Source organism: Solenopsis invicta, chromosome 6, assembly GCF_016802725.1.
Source record: "Solenopsis invicta isolate M01_SB chromosome 6, UNIL_Sinv_3.0, whole genome shotgun sequence".
In the NCBI taxonomy this organism is placed as follows: domain Eukaryota; kingdom Metazoa; phylum Arthropoda; class Insecta; order Hymenoptera; family Formicidae; genus Solenopsis; species Solenopsis invicta.
This window is the reverse complement of record NC_052669.1, coordinates 20425820-20452469: the sequence shown is the minus strand read 5'-3', so window position 1 is coordinate 20452469 and position 26650 is coordinate 20425820. Positions and strand designations below refer to the sequence as shown.

At 33.3% G+C, this 26650-nt stretch overlaps 2 protein-coding genes and 1 long non-coding RNA gene across 4 annotated transcripts in view; 2 read left to right on the top strand and 1 right to left on the bottom strand.

The window, feature by feature from the left end:
• LOC105203776 (semaphorin-1A) overlaps positions 1-17295 on the top strand; it is a 285332-nt gene extending 268037 nt beyond the window's left edge. The window contains exons 7-15 of one of the 2 annotated variants that reach the window (XM_011172672.3): positions 5075-5179; positions 6206-6294; positions 7456-7597; positions 9730-10078; positions 10698-10780; positions 10988-11086; positions 12453-12737; positions 15813-15956; positions 16941-17295. In XM_011172672.3, coding sequence (XP_011170974.1) covers positions 5075-5179; positions 6206-6294; positions 7456-7597; positions 9730-10078; positions 10698-10780; positions 10988-11086; positions 12453-12737; positions 15813-15956; positions 16941-17257 — 1613 coding nt within the window. In that variant the 3' untranslated portion in view covers positions 17258-17295. The remainder of the gene's footprint in view (positions 1-5074; positions 5180-6205; positions 6295-7455; positions 7598-9729; positions 10079-10697; positions 10781-10987; positions 11087-12452; positions 12738-15812; positions 15957-16940) is intronic. The other variant, XM_026135268.2, reaches the window with a different exon arrangement.
• Positions 12698-16942, bottom strand: LOC120358068. Its single transcript, XR_005575042.1, has 3 exons — positions 16657-16942; positions 16005-16193; positions 12698-12802 (listed from the first exon to the last, which is right to left on the bottom strand). It is a non-coding gene; the product is annotated as an uncharacterized LOC120358068 (long non-coding RNA).
• LOC113003884 lies at positions 17291-25971 on the top strand. Its single transcript, XM_039450754.1, has one exon. It carries the CDS (start codon positions 17609-17611, stop codon positions 18011-18013), a length of 405 nt encoding a protein of 134 aa, XP_039306688.1. The 5' UTR covers positions 17291-17608; the 3' UTR covers positions 18014-25971.
• The last annotated feature ends 679 nt before the right edge of the window (positions 25972-26650 follow it).

The window sequence follows — 26650 nt, the reverse complement described above, 5'->3', positions numbered from 1 at the left end:
CGCAGGTATTACACACGCGCGGCGCACGATATTCGCGAGCTTCGGCGTTGCCACAGGCTCTACTCTGTAGATTTGTAGCCTGCAACGGGCACGTTCATCCCCCTAAGTCTAACGTCTGCCTCGCCCCCGTTATATATGACCATCCGGCCGCTATATACACTTATCGCGCGCATACGTTGGCCGGCCTCAAATCCCATCGTGCTTTTTGAACGTGAAATATGGGAGCCCCGCGAGGAGAGAGCCGCGGCGGCGAATCCTTCGAGGATCTCCTTTACGGGTACACGGGGAGGAAATGCAGTCGCGCAACATTGGATACTCCGTTGTGTATACTAGCGCATTATGTACTCTCTGCAAACACACACGGCGATCAAAATCCATGGATTTTTCCGGGGTTTGCTGCGACCGATTGCGCGCGGGCGACACTGAGAAAAATTGTTCGCGTACGGGATTATTTTCAAGATGACGTGCTTTTCTTCAAATAAAACTTCTCTAGCAAATTGAACATTTGGAATTTATTTTTATATACGCTGCTGTGAATATTAAAAAAACGTCGGATTTAAATTAATTAAATAACATTTTGTTACTTTGAACTTTCATACGCGCTGAAATTTATTATGTAGTATAAAACATTAAATAGTCTCATCAACCCGTTTCTATGATTTAATTGTTAGTTTAAAAATAAGAACAACGTTTATATTAACGTACGCACAGCTAGAAAATATATTGTATTATAGTAAACCAACATTTAATTTGAGTCAAATTTTATTTTATTTTTTTAAATATTAACTCAAGTATTTTATTTAATTATGGAAAATATAGCATTGAAATAAATTTTATTTTTTATAATCTAATTGAACTATACTAAGAACTATATTTTATATTACGTTTATGTGTGCTGTATCATCATTAAAATAAAATATTGCTTAGCTTACTTAGGCATTATTAAGATATTATTAAGGACGTCTTGGCTCTGCCAATTAATTAAACGTTATCGAAATTTAAAAACTGTAAGCTTCTTAGATTGCGTTCTTTTTTTTAATCAGCGACAAAAAGTTTTGATTGTAATACTTTGAAATGTGCAACACATCCTCAAGTTCTACATTGGATATTAACAAATGCACACGGAAAGAACGATTGTGTACCAAAAAATTCAGCTAGATGTAAATCTGAAAATAATTCTTTGTTAGACTATCGAAATAATTTATGATCAAAATAATTATTAGGACGCTGAAGCATTAATGAACAATGCTGCAAGAAGTTTTAACATTGTTACCAGTTTCAACGTTATATATAATTATTTTGATCTTTTGGTCCAACGGATAATTATTTTTAGGTCTGTATCCAGCAAAATTTGTAGATACAATTGCCCCACTTTGATGAGCAATTTACTCTCCGGATATGTTTATTTACTTATTACCTACAGAATAACCAGTAGGTAAAATGATAACAGTATGGCAGCAGTTTGGTAGCAGTACATTACAATAGATTGGCATCAATTGCATCCGCATTACGTTGCCGGCGTGCCTGCAGACATAACATGAAGGCATATCGGTAGTAGAAATCGAGCAGATCTGCCGAGCGCAATATTATAACTGAGAGATTGACGGCAGAAGTCGAGCAGATTTACTATTGTTTAAACATTAAGTAGCGCATCGATCTATTGCCGTCAGACAATACTACGCTCAGCTAATTTACTCTCGATTTTTCCCTACTTATTTTATTATATTCGGTTAGAGGGTTCATCATTCGATTACCGCTGAAACCCCACCGTATTATTCAATGCGAAAAATTTTGCATTAAATCTGTTGCTTCCGCTGTACTCTTGTAGTTTTACAAGACGTACAGTCGAGGGCTGGGCTGTCTAAGTTTGGAGGGACCGTAAACATCGTGTCTCAAAGTTCCTCGCGGCGCAGGAACGGCAAGAAGAAATTTATGATTTCGAAAACGACAGCGAGAATAAGAGAGAGTTAAATCCATACTTTAGAGAAAGAAATGTGTTCGGAAACTATGCAAAGTTATTCCGAACCGTTCCACATCTGCGGAAAATAAGCTCCTCCAGAGCGCGGAATCGGTTTTACAACACCACCTGAAAATTGCATGCGAATGTCAGTTCTAGAATGCTTGATCTTCTGCTCTATGCTAATAACGAGGTTCACAAGCATGTGTAAAAAGTTAATTCTCATTTACGGTGCGTCCTCGTTCTGAATCGTGTCCCCTTCTCTTGCATAAAAACCGCTTGGGGATGTATGATACGAAAAGCAAGATTGACCCTTCAATTGTTATTTTAAATTTTATCATTTTTATGCTGGCCTTTTTTTTACAAACGTGTAATTCCTCTCGCGTCATGCTTATTTTAACATTGACGTAACACTTAATAAGATACATTTGTATTATAATTATCTGGGCGCAAATGTTTGCGAATTTTCCCGGTGAATTATTCTGTCTGACTGACTTATTAAATCAGATAATTTATAAAAATGGTAATTACTTATTACACGCTACTTTTATCTTTTATAAATTATAACTTGCGTGTATATAGCTCGATATGTATAATATACTTATTACATTCGTCCGCTTTTTGTGCATGTGCTGCGTTTATTCTATTCTGGCTGATTCTGTATGTACAATGCTAATGAAAACGTGTGTCTTTGATGTAACTCAATTTTAACTGGTATTTCAAATATCTATGTTCTACTTTATATTTGCACATTTTATTAAATTCAAAGTAACAAATTATAATTGAATTATTTTAATAGGAAAATATTGCTAATTTAATTTGAATTATGAGATTAATTCTTATGAAGACTCTCTCTCTTCAGGTTTCAGTTATAATGAACTTCAAATCATATAGATATCTCGTTATGGAACTGTACCTATATCATTAATCATTTCCTCAATTTCCTTTCTATTTAATCGGATTTTTTAATCCATTTACAATAGACTTTCTTTTTAACTAGAATATTAGATTGATCCAAAAATTTAGCCGCTTTCCTAAGACTTGAAAAAAAATTGAAGCTCTTTTGTGGATGAAAAAACATTTAAATTAAAAGTATGCATTCAAATGCTAAAATATTATTTCAAAACTGTAATTTTATTTTTAACTTTATTTAATAAATATTTTATGATGAAATCTCCTTCTGCACGAACATAATATTAATATAACTAGAGCTTCTAGCACTCTTTGATGATTATGTATGTTCTTGTAAAATGTATGTTCTTCTCCCGTTTTAACATTAATATTATCATCTGTCTTGCTCCAACCCCTTTCGCGTTTAAATTCCCTTGCCTACTTTGTGTTTGCATGATACCACATCTATTATTTTCGCTACGAGCCGTAAATGTTGTAAGAACCAAATTTCAATGAAGGAGCAAATACTAAACACGGTATAAATAAGTTACATGGCGATAAAGTAAAATAATTAAATAATTATGGGTAAAGATGCGGTTTTATTTGCCGTTTTTCTATATTTATTCGCTTCAAGTGAAAGGAGAAATCAAACTCGAATCAGCTTCTTTCTTCATTATTACGACGTTCACATCGTTTATCTCGCTTGCCTGATTGTTTTCTTGCTTTTTACTTTCAAGTAAGCACCATAAAACTGACTAATTACGAACTGTAAACTCTTGTAAAATGAAATATGTTGCGATATGGTATGCTCCGTTCTCGTTAACATATGCTATGCTTACCTCTTTATTCGATTACATTACAGCAATTATTAAGGTAATCTACAGGTTCGCAGAAAAGTATAGACGATTTAATGCGACTTACACACGCCAAACTTTCATACATTACTTTAATCTTAAACGTTACGCTCATGCAAGATAGTTGTTTCTATTGAATGCACTTCGCATGATATTCCGATTTTAATCATTCTTCGTCATTATCCTACATACCTTTTTGCATCCATTCTCATTAAGCACCGTCGTGCACCGTTTTCTAAGAATTGTTTATTTTTTTAATTTATTCATCTACATTTATTTACTTAAAAAGTGAATAACAAATAAATGCGAGTAAAAAAGCTAATAAAATGAGCAAAATTTAAATGTCACTCAACGAAATTGTTGTAAAACAATTAAATAAATGTATCAGATAGCACGCGCGTATCAAAAATAAAAAATTAGTGATCGTAAAAGCAATGTAAAATAATTTTATTAAGTTGACAACTAAATTTTGTGGTTTATTGATCTTTTACGCTTATTTATTTGTAATTAATTATATGAGCCATTTGATATATTTGTAAAAAAATGAACGTTATTTACATATATCTGAAATTATAATCGCAAATATATGTGTTTTACATAAAAATAATGGCAGAAGTATATTATATATATCATAATCGAAAAACGCTATATTAAAAACTTGTTACAAAAAAAAAAGACGTGGTTCTTCGTTTAATTTTCTACATTTCAAAGTACTGCTCGCCATCAATGTAAGTCCTACAATACAATTCTAAGAATGAATTCTTTAAGCTCTGGGACTATTGGGTTTTTACATCGTTATTTTTCTATTGAGAAATTACAATGGAAGGAGTATATCGAAGAGCAGGAGAGAAATCGACAAAGAGAGATATCTCGACGTTGTATCAATTTGAATTATTGGCATGAAATTAGCAGGCTCTAGAATTTTTTTTTTTTAATAACCTACTTGCGCGTTGAGCTAACGTGTGCATTTATACCGAAATTAATACGGAAAAGTGTCATGAATTCGAGAGGGGTGCGATTGTCGGAATGAAACTCGATATAATCGCCCCGGGTAGATCCAAGATACGACGTCGTTCAGAGGCTCCAAGGCCTGTGCCCCGTCGGTCCTTCGAGGGCTTTGATAGCGTGAAGCAAAAGTTCATGTCGTAGAACGTCATCCCCGGATGCGTGCACACACACTCGAGCCGCAGCCACCCTGCGGATAGTACCGCCGCGCCGACGTAAATTCAACGGGCAATTTCCGAGAGACGCGTTAGTAGAAGGATGAATTAACCCTGAGAGCTGTATTACCATCGACCTGATGGCGCTCGTTTAGCTTGCAAATGTGGAAGGCGCGACTGACTGACGGGGGAAACGTTTATGCATGTTTCAGAGGGACAGTTATACGCCGCGACGGTGGCTGACTTCTCCGGTGGCGAGCCGCTGATTCACAGGGAGAAAATCCGCACCGAACGCTCGGATCTCAATCAGCTGAATGGTAAGCACTTCGGAATGCGGTGCGTCCGCGATGTGGCATTTCGCAGTTTTGTACGCGGAGAGAACGGTCTTGCTGAAGTATCTAAAAGATTAGTTGGGCACGGACCTGAAAATAATTTTTTGTTTGTTTGTTGAAGCATCAAAATAATTATGTAGAATGTTGAAGCGATGCTGCAAACAATTTTGGCATTCTTGCAATCAATTTGAACGTCGTACATAATTTTTTTTGATGGTGTAGTGAAATATTATTTTCAATTTTGTGTATCTAGCTAAACGTTTGGATACCTTGGCAAAATCGTTCTTTCCCGATTTTATGCAACACGTTCTGCGCAAACGATCCTTTGCAATGTTTGATTTTGTAACTCGCAGAGCGTTTAATTTTTAATTAATTTCAATATGCACGTATTTAATTACGTAAAGATTTTTTGTACTGCTTCTACTAGAACAAATTTTAGATAAATATAAGATTGGAAAGTAGCTCTGTACAAACTGCAATTTATATCGAAGCACGAGATAAAATGTATTGATTTAATTTCTTTGATAATTACACAATCTTCGTTAATTGAGATTTCTTTCTTCCATTATCTGAAATTTTAATAGACGTCAACGTAATAATAATCGAAATATTAAATTGAAATGAAAATTATGTCTTATTTAAAGTATGGAAAGAATTTATATCGCGCGATAACAAATGTCCAAACTGCCAAACCAACAATTTGATTTTAGAGTACCACTTTATGTAAATATCAGTTAAATTTATTGAAATATGAATTTATAATACAAATTATAATGCATAATTATAAGAAATTACATTGTAAATTATGTAAATTTATACATTATTGTATAAATTATGTAAATTTGTAAGAAATACGAAGTTATTATCTGTAACATTTAGTTGGGTCTTATTACTAACAAACGTAACAATTCCGTTTTTTACTACTGAATAAATAATAAAGGAAAAGAAATTATATTGTAGAATACGTATCACATCCTATCAAATAAATTCGATGCAATCTCATTATTTCAGGTCCCAATTTTGTCAGCTCGTTCGCGTATCAAGACTACGTATTCTTCTTCTATCGCGAAACAGCCGTGGAGTACATGAATTGCGGAAAGGTGAGAAATTGTGACTTCTTTCACTCGATATTTCTTAGTCCTGAATAAATCTGATTAACTAGGTCAACAGGTTACACTGCACCAGTCGATGAAATAAAAACAATTCAATTACATTTTCAAGTAAGAAATGATATTTTTATCATATCTGTATGAAAGTTAAATCTAAAAAATATCAATTAATTTACAATTTATTATTTTGAAGTCTTATTATTTTAATATTTTTCTTAAACAAACAGTTTATTAGTTAAACAGTCATTCAATATTTAGCGACTGCTGGTGCAGTGCCCCTACTACCTTCATATTGTTGAATAGAAAATTACAATATTGATGTTATGTTAATTGTGTTAGTGTTTGCTGTTAATGTTTGCTGAGTCTAAAAGACGTCGTGAAACATGCTGAAAAATCTTTCAGATATGCGTTGACTGGAAAGTTAATCTTTGTTTTACCTTTTTCTAATTTTTGGAACTAGAAAAGATAATTTAAAGTAAGAAATTAACCTTAGATTGCTACTATAAATTTTTAAGTTTAGTACAATTTTTGTTATTAAATCTTGATAACTTAAAGTAATTTAATAAGATTTTTTTTTATATTAAAATAATTCAACACCTTGCAATCTATAAAAGACATAGAAATTAATAAAAAATTCTTATTAAAATTATGTGAATGTTAGTATAAGAAAAATGTGAACATTCCAGAATTAAAGTTAATTTATATTAGCAGGGATGGTTAATTATATCTATTTTAAAAATTGTAAATTGACTTTATATAACTCACTTTTTTCCTAATTCTTAAAACTAGAAAAAGAGTAAGTTAAATCGAGATTAAACCTAATCTATATTGGTAAATTTTGGAGATTTATAAAAAAATGATTTTTATTGTATCCCATACATGCACATATATGTAATATTATTTTTATCCGATTAATACTGCAACGTACATCTGTTTTTTTTTTTATTTCTAACTGAAATTAAAAATTTTGTATTTAAAATTTAGTTTCAGAATTACACAAGCTTCCTTCTGTAATTCTCGTGTTGAGCTTTTTAAATAGAAGAGACCTCTCATAATATCCGGAAAATAATATGAATCCGTTTGTAAAAATATAGAAGTGGAAAAGTATACAACACAGGCCAAGTTGTTTTATGAGTTTCATTCACATTGCAGTCGGTCTACTCGCGGGTTGGTAGAGTCTGTCAGCACGATAAGGGCGGGCCACACGCATTTAGCGACAGATGGACGAGTTTCCTGAAAGCGAGACTCAACTGTTCGGTACCGGGAGAATACCCCTTCTATTTCAACGAAATACGTGAGTATGCATATGCGCGGTCCTTTCGCGGCTTCGATCGTGACTACGCTCGAGTAGCTTCAAACGAGGGCTCTCACCACGTTCCTCATAAAAGAGCCTCTTCGATTCTGCGCCGCGTTAGTAGTTCCTACTTAGTACATACACCGCGCACTTCCCTACTTTTTAAGTTTTCTGCGATTTCCGCCCGATATACTTTAGCGTTCTACGAAATACTGTGAGAAAGAAAATGCAATTTTAAAGTCTTAAAAGTTGCTCTTTAAAAAGGAGGAAGAGTGACTCTGGAGCTGGATTTAATGTTTTATGCCTCTTTCTCTCTCTCTTTCTCTTTCTCTCTCGTTTAATACATAGCCCAATTTGCAACGTGTTACGTCGCATATTGCAAATATATTGTAAATACTTTTTAGTGTAATTATATGTCTTTTTTACATAAATCGATATGTCTCATTATCCTGCGCGTAAAAATATTAAAATACAGTTACGAAAAAACGAATATTCTATATATAAAATATATATTTCATATTTTCATATGAAAATATCTCAGAATAAAATATGAAATATCTCATAAACTATTGATTTTTTTATGACTTTATCTCTTAATATGCAGAATACTTTGCTTTTACATGCAAAATGGCCAGGAAAGAGAGAGGAGAGAGAATAAAAAAATTACGTTAAAAAAATATTATCTTTTCCCATTTGTAAAAATATTGATGACGTTAATGTCTTATAAAAACACGTATTATAAAAGATTTATTGCACGCGTTATATTTCTGTTCTGAAAAACCTTTATTTGAAACTTTATTCGAAATTTGTTTCGAAAAATATGTTGATTTTATTATATTTGGAGATCTCACTTCTTATCTTGTCAGATACAAAAATGATACGTAACGCGGGTACTCGCAAAATTAAAATTTTGCGAGCACGCCATTATTCCGTTTTCTTGAATAGTTGTCGCTCATATTGTACGTAATATTTTTAATATTTACATTTGCGTGGAATGAAAAGATTTGCAACGTCGCTCGTAAATACAAATATTGTACATTGCTGTTGCGCGGCACAAACAAAATTTTTTTTATTTATTTTTAATATATTAAAAAATTGTTTTTATATGTCGGGAACTCTAGACGTAGTTAGCACCCCCCGGTTTTTAAATTTAAATTAGAAGTCGTTATTGAGCTCGTATAATATAAACTATAGCGAACTTTTAGTCTCTTTTCGAAATGAATCGGGAACTCTGATCAGAAGCTCACTCTCGCGAGCTAAAGTTGGTATGCTAATTCCACACACGCGTTATATACAATAAGAATAATATCGCGCTGCAGCAATAGTTGCACATTTCTAATCTCATGCAATGTTTTAACGTAAGTGAAGGAATTGCAACGCGTTGTTTGCAAATACAGCGCTTTAGAGACGCATTATTATACAGAAAGCACGAGGGATCGCGTTCCTTCGCAATAAGAAGCATAAATGTCTACTTAGTAACATTATACAATAATAAGCACACGTTTACGCGTTTAATATTTCTAAAACATCTCTTTTCTACATTCGCGTGATATTTTCTGTCACATTTATCGGTTTTCGGATTTCTCGTCCACTCCACACGTACAACGCAATCGGATAAGTCACTCCGGCTATCTATCGTACAGCGAAATGGACTAATCTCGAGTGCGAAGCACAATAGCCGTGCACTATCGCGTTTAGGACCGGTAGGAATGGAGAATGAACGAGAGGAGTGCTCTATTCTCGTAGAATATTGTCGCCGCGAATATCGAATTGAAATCTCCTGCGCGAAGTTGGCGCGCCTCCAGATGTCTGGGAGATGCCGCGAAATCAGGCTGCTCCGTTGATTATTCAAACTTTGTATCTAATCGCGGAACTCGGCTAAGACTAATGACGGGAACATGCTTATTAATATCGAGATGCGCGCTTGAACTTTATAAAATAAATAGCTGACTAATACTAATATAACGGGGTAAACGTAAGGGTTAAACGCAGAATTCGTCAAAATGTATTTCTCTCTATGAAATATTTTCTCGATCGGGTGATGCTTAGAACATCTGCGTCTATCAGCGTAAATGCATAAGACAAAAAAGATTTCGAGAAGGTATCTCGAAGAACTTTTTATCATTATTCAGAGTCAACGAGCGACGTTACGGATGGCCGATACGCGGGGAAGTCCGCGCGACTGGTGTACGGGGTTTTCACGACTCCGGTAAACTCCATTGGCGGCTCGGCTATCTGCGCATTCTCTATGGACAGCATTCTCGAGGTCTTCCAGGGCGCCTTCAAAGAGCAAGAGACTATAAACAGCAACTGGCTGCGAGTACTTCCGGAAAAGGTGCCCGAGCCCAGGCCTGGTGCCTGCGTCAACGACTCCAGAACACTTCCGGACATCACTGTCAATTTCGTCAAGGCGCATCCCCTCATGGACGACGCGGTGCAATCCTACTTTTCGTTACCTGTGATAACTAAGACCAGTTTCAAGTAAGCAATTCAAAATCGGCTAAGATTTTCATTAATATATTTTTAATTCGTACTGATTTCCCCAAAACCTATTTCTTTACTAAAATTTTATTTTATTTTATTTTATTTAGATTTAATGACTTTGTCTTATTGTTAATGTAAATCTCCTTTCTGTGAATTTTTTTTATTTTTTAAATTGCACAATAAATAAAAGGTACAGTTGTAACCGAATAAAGCTACCCTTTAATTAATTGCATTTTCACGTGTCAATCTATATTATTCTTTTATTTTATTGAGTTTTTTATTTATGTTGACTTAAATGATACGATGATATAAATATAAATTTGAACAAAATGACAAATTTTCTTTTTGTCAATGTTCTTTGAAAATGTCGAGGAAATATTAATTTATACCTTAATTTTTTTATTTTTAATGTTATATATTTTTGAACATCAAATTCAAAGGTAACACGTATTATTATATACACGAAAAAAATGTAAAATGTATTTTTCTTTATAAATTTTATTGAATTTGCTAAACAAAATTATTTTTAATAAATACTATTGTTTTAAAATAGTATTGATAAATTAAAACCCATAATGTAGTATATTATTAACACGCGAAACTTTAATGTTTTCAGTTATAGATTTACCAAAGTTGCCGTAGATTCTCAAGTGAAGGCATTGGATGGTAAAGCTTACGATATACTCTATATCGGCACAGGTATAATTTAATTAGTTATTTATTCAATTATTTATAATAATGTATCAATTATTATATTTACACATAATTATATATGTCATTATTATATTTATAATAATGGTCAGTCTATTATCTACAATAATAATGCAATTATAAATAATATATGTGTTTGTAATAGCGATGATTTATATTTCTACGAAATTAACGAGATTTACTTGTTGCGCGCAGATGACGGCCGCGTTTTGAAGGCGCTTAATACACGCGCACCAGAGTCGTATGACAATGTCGGTCAAGTTATTGTTAGCGACGTCCAAGTGTTAAGATTTGGTGAGTATATTCACTGTAAATTTTTTACGTTATAGCGACTACAACAGTTTAATGAAAAACAATATTTTTTTTAATCTTATAGTTAATGAATGTATGTATAATAGATACTGTTGGATTTTTATGTTCCGTAATTGTATACATACATATATATATATATAAAATTACACAATTAAATATTAAATTGAAAAGTGAATGAAAATTAATAAGAAATTTCCATTAATGTGCTATCGCATTGTTTTGCAAGATTTTCGAGAAATATTTAAAATTTATAAGTCTTTAGGACTCAAGAAGTATAGAGAGGGAGAGAGAGAGAGAGAGAGAGAGAGAGAGAGAGTTTGACGTACATATATAGTCAATTTGAAAAGATCAGTTGCAATGCAACTGATCTCTTCGTTTGTATTTTCAGCGCGCTTGGTTTCGATACAATCTTTTTCATGCACAATGGAATGTGGAGTATGGTCGAATGAAGGAACGGTTTGGGATTGAATAAGAAATTCGATGCTTCTTTAAAAAGTTCCTAAGAAGCTTTACATGCCGCACTTCTTGTTATATATGTTTCGTTATTTTCCGTAAAAATTTAAAGAGATATGCTTGTAAATCACATTAAACAAGTAAATAATACAATATCTATTTTCACGAAATAATATATAGCATTGACATTTCAATGAAGTAATGTTTAAAAATGCACCATGCTTCACTGTATTCTCTTTAAATATCTTCTTTTTTGCGATTCATTTTATTGTCTTTCTGTCGATTAGATATTTGCAGTTAGTAAGAAGCTTTTCAGAAAACAGATACAAGTAATCATATCTCAGATAGATCATTAATATTTAACTTTAAGACGTCATATGTCTCAATTTTGGCCACGTTTGGACCTCACGTTGCTTGGAAAATATCCGTAATATTTTATAAAATTATTTTCATTTATGAAATAATATAATAAATTTATGAAATGATATAAAATAAATTATAATTAATAATTATAAATATGTTTTAATTCAGAATTTAATCTTTTTTATATACAAATATGTTTCCATTTTATTTTTTAGCATTGTATCTGGATTGCGAACATACGTAGATACATACAATATTTTGGTGAATAAATAAAGAAATAAAGTGAAAATAAAATTTATCTTTTATGCAATTTCGTATAACATGAGTTATATTATTTTGATGATCGAATTGATTTAGATACTATACCTAGTTTCAGTTTACAATTTGTATTCGACAAATATGTTGACTCATTGTTTATAGAACTGAAAAATATATTTAATAATGAATAAAAAAATATCAGTAAGCGTCAAGCATCTGCTTTGACCGAAATGTGGCACTTTCTCTTATTTCTTATGATAAATCTTTGTTTCAGGCCAAGCGGTCAAAGACCTTGTAGTGGTTCATCTGGCTGGCGAGGCGAGCAAGCTAGTGGTGTTCGCGGACTCGGAGATCCGCGCGGTTCCCTTACATCATTGTGACTCGCCTGCTGCGGCTACCTGCAGATCCTGCGTCGCCCTGCAGGATCCTCATTGCGCCTGGGACGCGACCGCGAATCTCTGCGTGGCGGTGCTGACGAAACTCCACGACAACGACGCCGACAAGACGCTGTTCCAAGATATTCCGACTGGTAGACACAGAAGCTGCGGACGCGAGCCAGGTACACTTGCTTTTAACGTAGATTATGTTGTACGTTATCAAGACGCCGCCCGTGGGTTGTTATTCCTGGAAGTGAATATACAATATTGTGCCCGCGGATGGTGCCCCACTGTCCGATCGCTTTAATAATTTTGGGGCCTGCTTCTCTCTTCCATGTGTTTTTTTTTTCTCCATTTTATAACATTCTCTTACTATGACGAATACAAAAGAAGTTATGTAAATTGGTTCAAATGATTCCCGAATTTGAAATTCGAACGTTACTCATTTATTCATAATTACTTATAAATAATAATAAAGAGAATTAAATTATAAATTATTATAATTGTAAATTACAAATTATATAATTATAAATTACAAATGTTATAATTATTAATTGTATTCATTATAAGTGAGTTTGTAACTTAAAAATTAACCCTTCATTACATATTTCGCAAGTTTCCATTTTGTTTTCTAATATCGCATCTGGATTGCGAGCATACGTAAATATGTATTTTATAAAATAAATAAAAATATTAAAATATATTTTACGTGAGGTCGCGAGCTATCTGAATATTTCAAGGAACCGTTTACTTGAATTTATTTTTGATTACTGATTCAAAACAAGATCATGTTTGCACTCGCGTTCATATATCGTTCGTATGAATTCGACATACGGATTTGAAAAAGTTTAGAGATTTTCCTGTGCAGCTCTTGACGCACCGTTAGTCTATTCAAACTTGTGCCTTTGAATGGGAACGATCAAGTTTGTTCCCCAGCATCATTTAGCATGATCTTTCTCCCGTTTTACGAAGGGAAGCTTGTAAGAGAGATCGTAAAATAGAAAATTGAAAATTGAAAATTTAAATAGAAAATTGAAAACAAAATCTTTTCGAGGCTCACACAGCTTTCGTAAGAGATTCTGTACCAAATGTATTTATTTTAATTATCTTTCTTCACTTTATTCCTTTGCCTTACGAGCTTGAATATGAAGCTATTTTATTTTAAACGTGAAAAATGGAAGAGAGATGGCTCAACTAATATAAACAAATCTGATAAATGACAATTTCAAAACGTGTGATCGTATTTTTTGTGGGCGCTTTTTGTGTCGAATATGCTGCTGAAGAATGAAGCGTTGAATATTAAGGGGCATATCTTTGTAACTCCTAGCGAACATCAAACTTCTTCAGATCTGACTTTTAACCGTTTTATTATGCATGAAACTTGAAAAATTATGAAAAATTGGAAAAACGGACTGAAAAAATTTATCTGAAAACAGTATTTGTCATTTAAAAAACAAAGTATATATGTAACAACATATCCAAAATGTACAGCTAAATGTATAGCTAAATTTTAAATTAAAAGAATTCTAAATTATGATTTTGCGTCAGATCTGAAACAGCTAATATTTTTCGCAAGTTTAACTATGCTAAGAATACTGCTCGCACGGCTAACACAGCTCACGATCAGCTACTTCATAGTATACACATGTATTCATGCGTACACGAAGTGTTGTGTATATCTTCGCAGCACTTCCAGGTCGGACGCATCGAATATTCGTATCAGATATTAAAGACGCTTAATGTACATCATGACTTACAACTCTATTCGAAACTGAAATTTTAAAATTGTAAATATTTCGTACATACGAAAAGATAAAAAGCAAATTATTACGCAAAAGACAATATTAATCTTGGGTGCTACTCATGTTTGTTTTACATTAACACTATTCTGAGGGAAAATTCACTCTCATAAAATTAAGAATTAAAAAAAAAATTTTGTTTTTTTATAAATTGCAAAGTATTAGAATTATTGCACTAATACTATTTTAATGCAAACAAAATTTTATTAAATATTATTTTTTACTATCAAAAATTCAATAACAAAATTTAATAACAAAAACTGCATTAAACTTGAATTAATATTCAGATGAAAATTCATTCACAAAATTAAGAATTTTTTTTTTTCCTACTTTATAGATTGCAGGAATAAGTTGTTAGAATAATTGCACTATTACTGTTTTAGTGCAAATAAAATCTTATTAATCTTAAATATTATTTTGAACTAAATAAAAAATTTAATATAACGAAAACTGTATTAACTTTGAACTTTATAAACTTGAATTAGCACTCGGGTGAAAATTCATCCACATAGTAGCACTCCAGGATTAAATTAATCCAGGAAAAAAGAAGACAATGAATAGAATAGGCCAAGTTTGGCCCCTACAATGGCAAGCAAAAACGGTATGTTTTTGTATACTTTGTGAGCTGCTGAATCTGGTGCTGAAATTTTAAAAATTTTAATTTGTTGAGAAAATATTAAAATCAGCATGTAAAGCTATTAAATATGTAAGTAGCTTATGAGAACAGTATGTTAATAAAATTATAAATTTACAATAGAATAAACAATAAAATTAAGTAAAAATCTACCGAAATGTGAATAACACAAACACGTAGCGTTTAAAAATATTATTTGCGCGAATCTTACAATTTCCAATAATGAAATACTACAATAAAATACAAAATACTCTATGAGAAAATCTTGGAAAGAGTAATGAACAACAATGCTCTTAAGCGCCGCAGTCAAGATTTAAAATAGTTCCCATTAAGATAATGCCTTTGTTTTTAAACATTAATAATTTTTTTTATTTTTATCAAGCGGAACGTGAACTATTATAGATAAGAACACTATTCTGTTTTGCTAGCCGGAAAACATAAATTACGTTACGTTCGTATTAGTTCATGTAAAAACTCAACGTATACTAAATGATAATTTACGGTACTAGATGATTAGCTTTATATGCTGATTTTATTATTTTTAAAACTCAGAATTAGATTTAGCAGCTCAAAAGCTATAAAAAAGACAGCATTTTTACTTGCTACTTCGGGAACCAAAATAGATTTGATAAATTCATTTTACCCATCCTCCTTTGACTAATTTACTTCAAAGTCAGTGGTGTACGAGTAATGCGATGTCTAAATCTAAATCTAATGTGCGAAGGTGTACATGGCATCTAGTGTACGCTGCAATGAGTATGCAAAGTCATTTTGTACGTAATCATCATTGTCGTCTATCATCATATTGGTGAATGTTACTTCAGAGGTAACGAAGTCCGTCCAGCCAGCGGTGGCGTCCGAAATTGGGCGCGACGAGCAGCCCGATGAACGGGAGAATGAAATCATCATCGAATTGGATCGGGAAAATCAGTATGGCCGTACGCAGCCGAGGGCTAATGAGCCTCAAGGTAACCATCTGCGATATTGTCCATCGTCATATCATGATATATACTTACCTTCTGCGTTCGATAGGTCGAAAATCCATCCCTTTTGCATAATACAATCCCGCTTGAACTGATTCTCTTCCTGTGGTATTTTGTTCCTCAAAGCGGATTCATTTTTATGTTTGCAACTAATTTGTTTTGTCAGTATGCTATCGTACAGAATGGTCCGTCATTGATGGCTTAACTGGGAAACTGATGGTTCTATATGAAAAAAATAATGTGGATATATTAATTTTTCTTCTTTTTTTTATACAGAGCTTCGTTTTTAAAGGAAAATTGGATTTTTAAAAATAAAGCATTATAAATATCTTCATATTTTTGTCATAGCTTTATATCTATTATTAATATCCTTTTTATTTTGCATAATATTTAAATCATTGAATAATTTATTCTAATTATTGTTTACTTAAAAATATGAATAAAAATGCAATAATCTCTATTTATTAAAATAAAAACGCCATATTTAGTATTAATGTTTTTCGAAAGGGTTCTTCAACAATTATTTTAAATACGATTAATTAGTTTTTTTATCCATTGATAGCAACTGTAGAAGCACATTAGACCATTTATGTTGCAGTAGCTAAAAATTTATTGAATTAAAACGATATTACTGATTTGTACGAAGAAACCTTAGTCTACATTTTTTTTTTATATATAAAATCACCATCTATTTGGTTGTCATCGAGGTATTTAATTTTGTTGCCAATAAAGCAACATTTCGCGCACATTTCGTTTTATATTTGTGCGGGTGATGTGTCTGAAAAAGTCGATTGTATCTTTACTGTGTCTCTGTTTCTTCATTAGTAATTTTTTTATTTGCTCCTCCTATCGCTTTAACTTCTCCTCTTCTTGCCGTTCTGAACACCAGAGACAATACGCGCGAGCAGTTTTCGCAAGAGTCAAATCCTAATATTCGGTGCTATTCAACTTGTTGCATTCTGATTGCAGGCGTGACCGTAACACCGGTAGTATACTCGGCCCAAACATTGACGGGTGCGCTAATAGGGACCTGTTTCTGTTCTCTGGTGGCCGGTTTCGCTTTTGGCTTCTGGTTTTCCCAGAGATTGCGCGGCTCGTCGTACCCAGAACCCTCGGAGCAACGGCAACAGCTCAATCGGCTAACGGAGAGCTCGGAGTCGCCCGGATTCAACAACAAATCCATCAATCTCGTGCTGAATGTGCCACCGAAGAACCCGAACGGCAAGAACGCGAACTCGTCCGCGGAGAACAAGCCGGTGCAAAAGGTGAAGAAAACGTACATATGATACAGAAGGCGACACAGAGCCGTTTGAGGCTTGCCGCAGGACCCCACGGGTTCTGGCGTATCTTCCACCTCCTCTTCCTCCGACCTCGCGGAATCGGACGAGCGCAACGACGAGGACGGCGACGACGACGAGGACGATGACGGGACGACGCCCACGAGCCTCACCACCGGTATCGCCACGGACCACACCAGCAACACGCACAAGCCGGACGAGGATCATTACGAGAGTGTCATAAACGATGAGGTCTGCACGCTCGACTACTTGGACGGTTACGATACGCAACAGCGATCCGCGACGGCCCAGAGAAGTGGTGCCCGATACCATCAGTCCGAGTTCGTCGAGACGACGCTGATGAACGCCGAGCCGACGTGCGAGCTCGAGGATTCCGGTGGTAGCGACAGCGCTAACAGCCTTGACGATCTCTGTGGGCATCGTCCCGCCACCGAGGACGACCTGTACGATCGGCACGGGGCGACGAGCAACGCGCGGGACCACTACATGGTGCCCACCCGGAGCCCGCGCGAGCTCAACGAGAAGATCCTGTCGCTCTTCAACCCGCAGTTCCTGCCGAACTTCAACAATATGGTCACGTATATGGCCGCGCACAGTCCGCCGCCGCGGTCCCAGTCCGTCGCCCAGTATAGCAGCGGGAACGACGATTTTCTGCTCAGGGACAGGAACTATCGTAATAAACGCGACGGCACGAACTCGGTGTGCTTTCGGCGCGGACTGACTCACGAGGCGCCGCGGGAGTGACGGTATCCTCGCACCAGCGGACGCGAAGCGATTCGCTCCGTTTACGGTTTGATTACGGGCAATATCTAGCAACGTGACTCTGTGCCCCTTGAGAAACTAGCAGTGCTGACAGTGAGAGAACACTCTATATACCCTCTGCAGCGTTACGAAGAAGAGCCGTGGAACTGACATGGATATGGCGTTACGTGCAGCGAAACCCCCTCCCTCTTTTCCTCGTAGCCTCATAACGGACACGTGGCTGAAAGTTACGTCGAAAAAAAAAAAGTAATAATAATAATAACGCGATCGTGATCACATAATGCGACGCTTAAATACGTCGACGGCGAACAGTCTCGTGATGAGCCCGGGATCTACTTTTTTATGGTACTTTCAAGCTTTGCCACTTTCAAGCTTTGCCAAGTATTGTCCGTCGCGCAGTTCCACGCTCCGCAAACCGCCGTGGAATCGGTCTGTATAGGATTCAATTCGAAGTCTTTTTTTTCTTTATTTGTCTCAATGATAATAATAGAGGAAGTCGAATGTAATGGAAAGCGACAACAACGACGACGACAACAAGATTGAGAGCTGTAGTAATGTAATGTGATACCATTATGAGGACTGTGTTCGTAGCAGTGGCCTGTTAGGTGCTTAGACTGATGCAAGATTAAACGAAAAAAATAAAAAAATACTTGTGTAGAGACATTTTAAGCATTCGCGCGAGAGACGAGGCGTGCCTTCCGTGTATTAATTGTTGGCAGATCTTGATCTATAACAGGAAAACGGAGTGTTAATATGGCCGGTATAGATTCGGGCAAGTGCCTCATTTATGCGTTTTGTTTAAGATATCCAATAGAACGGAGCGAAATATAGAAAGAAAGAAAAAGAGAAAAAAGGAAGAGAGAGAGAGAGAGAGAGATCTAAGTAAGACTAATTCGAATATCGTTGTGCACTTATTGCCGTGCTGTGAGTACTGGTAATGACGAAGGAATATGGACGAGAGCAAGTTTATCAATAACTCAGCTCTCGCGGGCATATAGCTGCAACAGTATAGTTTCTTCGAGGAGAATATGCATATTATAAAATCTATAATAGTGCAAAAATTATTGTTATGTAAAAATGCGGCAAAAAAGTATTAGAAGAAAAATAACGTATATGATCATTTACGATATACTATGATAGCAGATTCGTGCAAGATTTGTAAAAATTTTCTCAGCAGTCTTTGGGAATTCACGAAGCGTCATGCTAAATATTTGTAGTTTTAAATTTTAAGTGGAATTAATTAAATTATTTACATTTACTCTATTTACTATTTTTAATACTTATATTTACAATTTTTATTATATTATCTTTCCTTTTTTCCAATTTATTATATTTTTTTTTAAATATATATAAATCGATTTTATATTTTACGTTGATGCAATATTAATTATGTGACATCTTTATAAAATGTCCGATTGTCCGATTGACATCTTTATAAAATGTCCGAAATTGTTTGAGAAAAATTGCACTGATCTTGTGTATAATACACTGCCATGTACAATTAATTTTTAGTTAGCTGAACACGTTATTAAGTGTAGCTAGCGTTTAATTTGTAACTATTTTAAATTCTCCTTTTTTCTACATCCCGTTAGCGCAGTAACGCGGTCCTCGAAGAAACTCTGACGGAAGGAACCGGAATGTATGCAAGATTAGATAACGGCGTAAACTGGTTCTACTAGCGTTACAATAACGATTGCGATACGACTACACGTGCGTATTTACTTGACAGCTCAATCGCGGACAGAGTGCCTCTAACGATGAGCGTCTTGAGAAATTTTTTGAATATCAAAAACGGCAGAAAATACACTTTTGACATGCGAAATTGTAAAGTGATAAATGGATGAACTTTAACTACTCGCAACGCCCGATCCATCTACATTCTACATGCCGATATAATTTTTTCTTGAGTAATTAATACAAATATGTATAATAATTTATATATACTATATGATAGTTAATTCTTGTATTAATTTATATTGATGTCTAGAACATAATTCATTGATTCGAAGAACATTTTAACGAACATTTTTAAATTACGTTTAAGATGCATCTGAAAATAAGTAGTACAATTCCGCGTGTGTTTGAAAAGTATTTTCCGCCGTTTCACGCGTTACTTTCTCATCGCTCGTTAACCAACACTGCCGCGCAAATTCTAACACGCCTCGAGCGAACAGTACAGTAGACACCTTACTTACGATTTTCACCGATTGTCTCATTGAACGTTGGACGTTTTAAAAGATCAGGGTAAAAACGAAACGTTGTTCAAGTGCTTTCGCGTTCGACGATAGGGCTCGATGTAGATAGCCGCATGTAACGGTAACTGCGTGCTGTTTAAGCAAGAAGAAAGAAGTCGTGTAAATACATAGAACATGTTTTTTATCGTTGAGATCATTTTAAACGAGATCAAGATTTCATTCGTTATGCTACTCGTCACGCGGGCAGCAGTGATACATTGATATTATACATATATTGCATTTTCATTGCTGCGCATATACATATATATATATATACATACGTACATATACATATATATGTGTGTATGTGTGTATATATACACACAAGACATTAAAAATTTGAACCGGAAGCTTTGGGAACATAAACGATGTTGAGAAACATTTTTTACTAATAATTATTAATAAAATTATTTGATAAAATTTTACACTTTATGATTATTAAATAATTTTATTAAATAATTCAAGTAGTAAAATTATTTAATTGTGTTGGTAAAATTAATTTACTAATTATTACTAGTTATTAATAAAATTATTTCACTAAGTAGTAACGATTTGTTAATTAATATTTTTTTTGATAAAAATATTGTTAACAAAAAACATTTCTCCTGAGATCGTTTATATTCCGCCAGTTTGTCAGTCTAACTTTTTAATATCTTGTGTATATATACCCACACATACACACACGCGTGCACATATATTTATGTGCATTTCTGCAACACATATTCGTTTCTAATTTGCGCAGACTATACGTGCTATAGTCTAATACTTGGGGGGAAAAACGAGATGTGTTAAATAAGAGAGGCAGCTAATTAGATTTATGCGCTGACTTTGTAAAAGTCTATCTTTCCGTAAATAAATTTTTGCCATGCCCCGTTCATCGCGCGTTCGATCGATCCCGGATGGCAAAGCCTTTTACAAAATGTAACGATGTTGTGTAATAGAAACATCCGAACTAGGTACCTTAACACACGAAATATATGACAGTAGAAAAGAATTGTTATACATTAATATTTCTAAATTTGAAAAGAACTGGGGAAGGGCGTATAAATTTACATATGTATACAAATGTACTGTTAGAATACCATTTGCATATAAGAACAATGTACATAAACAATGCTCTGTTTAAAACTGATTTTATCGTGCTTTTAAAGCTAGCCCTGTGTCATAAGAGTGAAGAGCGAAATAAATTTCCAATAGACTAGAAGCATTTAAGAAGGCTTCTCGTACTTGCGTTAGCCATCTTTTTATAATATAAAGCGCAAGAGAAACTACAAGTAGATTCATATTAACATCAAGTCATAATTTATAATGGAATTGAACACATCGATAAATTACACAAAAAAAAACATACATGATCAAGTGATTTTTTAACATGTTTACTATCAGCGTCAGATATGACCATAATTTACGTGATAAGCCATAAATTTTACTTTCCACTAAAATAAATAAAGTTTACCTCGTTACTATCAAATAACATGTGAAAAATTGTGCTGCGTAAGTAATGTACGTGATCTGAAATTTTAATTATATCTGCACTTCCGCAAGAAGAGTGACACAAGTCAAAAACATAAAATTGTTTAGGAAAGGAAAGTGAAAACTTTCCTACTTTAATTTATATCGTTTTTTTATTATTTTTTTTTAAATTGTTTACTTTTTCTAATTAAAGGTCGATGTATTTAGAACACGTTATACGAAATTAGAAGAATTTCTTGCGGAAGTACGATATGACAAACTACAATTTATGTGATAAACCATAAGTTTTATTTTTTATTAAAACAAATAAAATTTACCTTGTTATTATCAAACAATGTATAAAAAAAAATTATATTGCGTAAATAACATGCGTGATTTGAGATTTTAATTATTCAATTAGATTTAACTATATAATTAAAAAATTATATATATAATTAGATTTAATTATATCGAACATTTATTGTTTGGATGCAATTTAAGTCTAAGTACTCAAGAATTTTTCGAATCCAGCACAATAGCGTGTTAATCATTTCAGAATATTAAGATAAGAATAAAAAAGATAGAGTTTTTTTTAAATATCAGTACTGACGATGAGATGTGTGAATCTCGAATAGAGCAATAGCCTGTGAGATTGTATTTTAATTGTCGATTTTGTATCTCTACTATGTCTTATCGGTTTGTTAAGCGGGTCACAAACGCTCAATGCTTCGCATAAAAGATTAATTCGATAAAAATTTTCAACACATACAACACACGACTGCAAAAGTTTCCTATAATATATTTATATTTTTAAATATCGGAAAGTTTCGTCTCCGATACTTAAAATATAGATTTCGAATAATTTGTAAAAAGCAATGAACTTTTCAATGTATACGAGACTACTCCATTTATAACAAAACCATCATAATTTAAAGAATTCGGCTTTCGTTAATACACGGTACAGTATGAAAACTGTTAAAATATCGCAACAACTGCTTCATGTAACTGCCAAGGAAAATATGTGTTTCCGGAAGCAACGTGTTTGGACCAGCGGAAACCAAGTCGAGTCAATATACACAATTTTCATCAGCTAGAAGATTTAAAACAAAGAGGCGATATACATACATACATCTAGCTTGCGCAAATGCGAGAGAGCGATCTTGTTGTTAGTGAATACGATATAAAATCGGGCGGCTTATAATTTTAGACTATTATTTGGTATATATTGCGGTATATATAGGAGAGAGAAAGGTGAACAATGCGACGAACATGACGATATGAGGCACGAACGAAGACGTGGTATAATTACGTGACGCGGTAGCCGTAGACTGTATCGCTCGCATTAATTAGATAATATAATCGCAACATTCCATTAAGGCCGGGACTGCCAACCGTTTAAGAAATACTGACCTGGCAGTGGGCGGCGCTGCGAGGAAAGCCGATGATACATGTAGATAATTAATGTCTCTTTTTATTCATACCTGGAATAAAAATAAAAACGATTAAAGCTTAAATTATTTGTTGTATATCGTGTCAAATTGTTATTTCTAACAGATCGGGAATCGTCACGTCTCGAAGTAATATATGAAGGACGCATATTTATTCAATCGAACGTACTTTGTATTTTTTTTTATTATCTAAATATTCAGAAAGTAATTTTACCGAATTATTTGAATAATAATTCATACGCAAAAAACTTGTGAACTTTTAATTTGGTTTAATTTCAAGCTAATCTTATTTCGGTGGAGAAAACTTTTTTATTTAACTTATTTATTCCTTATTTGCTAAAACTATAGAATTTTATCGAATTTTTTTTTGTTTTATAACATTTTTACACTGTTTGTGTAGATGACGAAAGAAATTCAAACGGAATAAAGTTAACGTGAGAAAAATCTCAATGTACAATTACTAAGTGTTCATCATTGAACGAGATCAGACGCGTATTTTTCTTAATTGGCATGCGGCGGTTGCAAAGAGCACAACGAAAGCAAGTTCAAAAAACCTAAATACGGTTAATCTTAAAATATTAATTAATCGTAAAATGATTGCTGCTGAGCGCTGGATGGCAGTCCGGGCACACATCTTTGCTGTGCCAACGCGCGACTCTTTTATGTATATAATATCGTAATTCTAATTAATCCCCCTAGATAAAATAGCTGAAAGCGTGCTACGTCAAACGGAGGTGATATATAACATTCACCTTCGTCGCTGATCCGAAATAACATTTATTTATCATCAATTAAAGAAAAAGTTTCGGATAAACGTTATTCAGTTTCAGGAAGCACACACGCGTTAATGTACACCCTGTGTTTCTTTTTTAAACATCTGACGAACGATATTCCAAGAGCAATATCACTTATTTTTAAATTACCTGTCTCATCTAATTAAGAAAAGTCACGTAAAAGTAATCTAAAATTGTATAGTATAGTAATCATTTTGAAACAACGAGCATAAGCATTTCTAGAAAATGATGATAGTTCAATATCCTTCTCTCTTTTTTTCATTTTTTAATCCTAAATATTAAATATCTTGTTATTCAAGTCTCTTATATTAAAAATTTGCGAATGTATATAAATTTATATTTTATCGATTTATGAGTTTAATACTCATGATTATTACGCAATTCATATCCTATGAGCGAGATGATTATTTGTATTAACATTTATATTTCACGTTGTATTTTATTAACATATATTTGTACGCAGAACAAGAAAACTAAGAAAGTACAATGAGGTTCGTACTATCTGACAATGAGAGAAAAATCGAAACTTTTATATACATCAAATAATAAATATAATCGTGACAATGACAGAACTGTACAGTAAATAAAACAAATATTAATATATCCCATTATTCTCTTCTGGAGAATAATTTTACAGAGAAAAGAAAAAAATACTACAATGTTTTTCTACCTAGAGAATATATCGTTTTCATTTGTATTATAGAATAAAGCACTCTTTGTAGTGACACCTTCTTTTTATATAAAAGTCTCTAATAAAAAATCGAAAATGCAAATATCGTTTAATTTACTGTACATGACGTTAAAAAGATATCAGTGAAAGTAGTCTTGTAAATATATTTTAAATTTAATTGACTTCAGTTCGATAAGACAGACAAAATTTTTTAATTTATTGGTTAATTTCCTAATTTAAATCTAATTATCACTTCTAATTTTTTTTAAGAGCTCCTATGTTATCGAATTACTATACTCAAGTTAAAAAATGTTTTATACTTGATATTTTATTTTGTAACTTATATTTCAAAGTGTTCAAAACATTTCTTTATTTCATAAAAACATATTCCAGAAATTCAAATGTTACAACAAACACAATTATCTAGCTTAAAAGACATGATATGTTGAAGTTATTTTCCAGTTTCCCCTTTATTGGTAAGCGGGTAATAATAATTTTGAATACATGGTGATATAAGACAATATTCTCGAGAAAAAAGTTGTTATCCCTCGAAAACCATTTCCTGAATGCCCCTTCTGATTAAATAATTTTTATCTGAAATATTAATTGATGATATGTGAAGACACTATCTGCGAACGTCTCGAAGATGAGGCACAGAAGCGAGTCATTTAACAATGGATAATTTTATGGCCGATTGAAAAATTTTGTAGATATACATTATAATTCCTCTTCACACCTACACACACACATACACATCTTCCTAAGGTTAATAACGCGTTAATATAATTGTATGTAATTTCTACATATATAAATCGTCATAATTACACGGCACCATCATACAACGTATAGTATATCAAGTTTGTCACTATACGCAAGATAATGACACATTTAACATTGTACCTATCCCTCCCCCCAAATTGCGTGCGTAGTACGCAAATTAATAGCGCAACTTGCGTACTACGCATATCTAATATGCTAGTATATACTTTGTACAATAATACTCGTCTTTTGAGAGAACAATTATAATTAAAGAGAGCTTCGTTTCAACGTAATTAAAAAGGTCAACGTTATTTTAGCGATTACTCCGACATCTTTCACGAATGAGATTATCTTTATTTTCCTCATTATATAGTAAGTCTATTCAATCTTCCCTTTCCACGTTTCCTTCCTTTTTTTACGGATTTGTATTTTCTAATGCGCCGATCGCGCGCGCGCGCGCGCGGACCTACCAGCGAATCGGAGCGAATTGAAAGCTCCGCTTATTGTAAGTTTCGAAAGACTTGTACAATATGAATAATCGATAATAAATCAATAATAGAAGCTTCGTGGTCCAAAATCAAAATGAATTGAAGTTAAAAATTTATTCAGCTGTATACGAATTGTAATAAATTGACGTTTCAGCTTTAAAGGACAATGATCAGCCGGAACTAGATATTTCAGCGCCCGAAGTAAAAGATAATAATGCACATATTAGTAACGAAAAATATTTCTTCTGCGATAAAATATAAAAAATAATATTAGTTAGTAATATTTTCAACACATTAATATTCATTTAATAAGAACATATAATCGTGTGTACAGATATACGTTATAATACAAATCAAAGTCCATGTTTAGAAAGCGCTTTTTTGTTATTCTGTTCTTATCTTACATCTGAAGATAGAATAAGTCTTTAGTCTTAAACTCACACTTCAAAAAAAGCCTATACTTTTACATTCACCTAATATTTCACATTTATAGACAATATTAATTTTTGTAAAAATTTACAGAAAATATATTTTTTCATTTCAAGTAATCTTCTTTGCACTTTGATAGTTACAAAATCATTTTATTAGATCGTTATTTTATCAAAATTTATATCATTAGATATTTCATATTCAATTGAAAAAATTTTCACAACTTTTCTTGATTTAATCATGATCTTAAATCATTTTGTAGCGAGTTAATGAAAACATTAAAAAATTTATCACCACATTTGCGGCCGTTCAATTTTTTACATAAATGTACTTCAATCACCACAC

Bases quoted from the DNA above. Each gene is read 5' to 3' on its own strand.
- LOC113003884 (XM_039450754.1), top strand. From the start codon at position 17,609: ATGAACGCCGAGCCGACGTGCGAGCTCGAGGATTCCGGTGGTAGCGAC.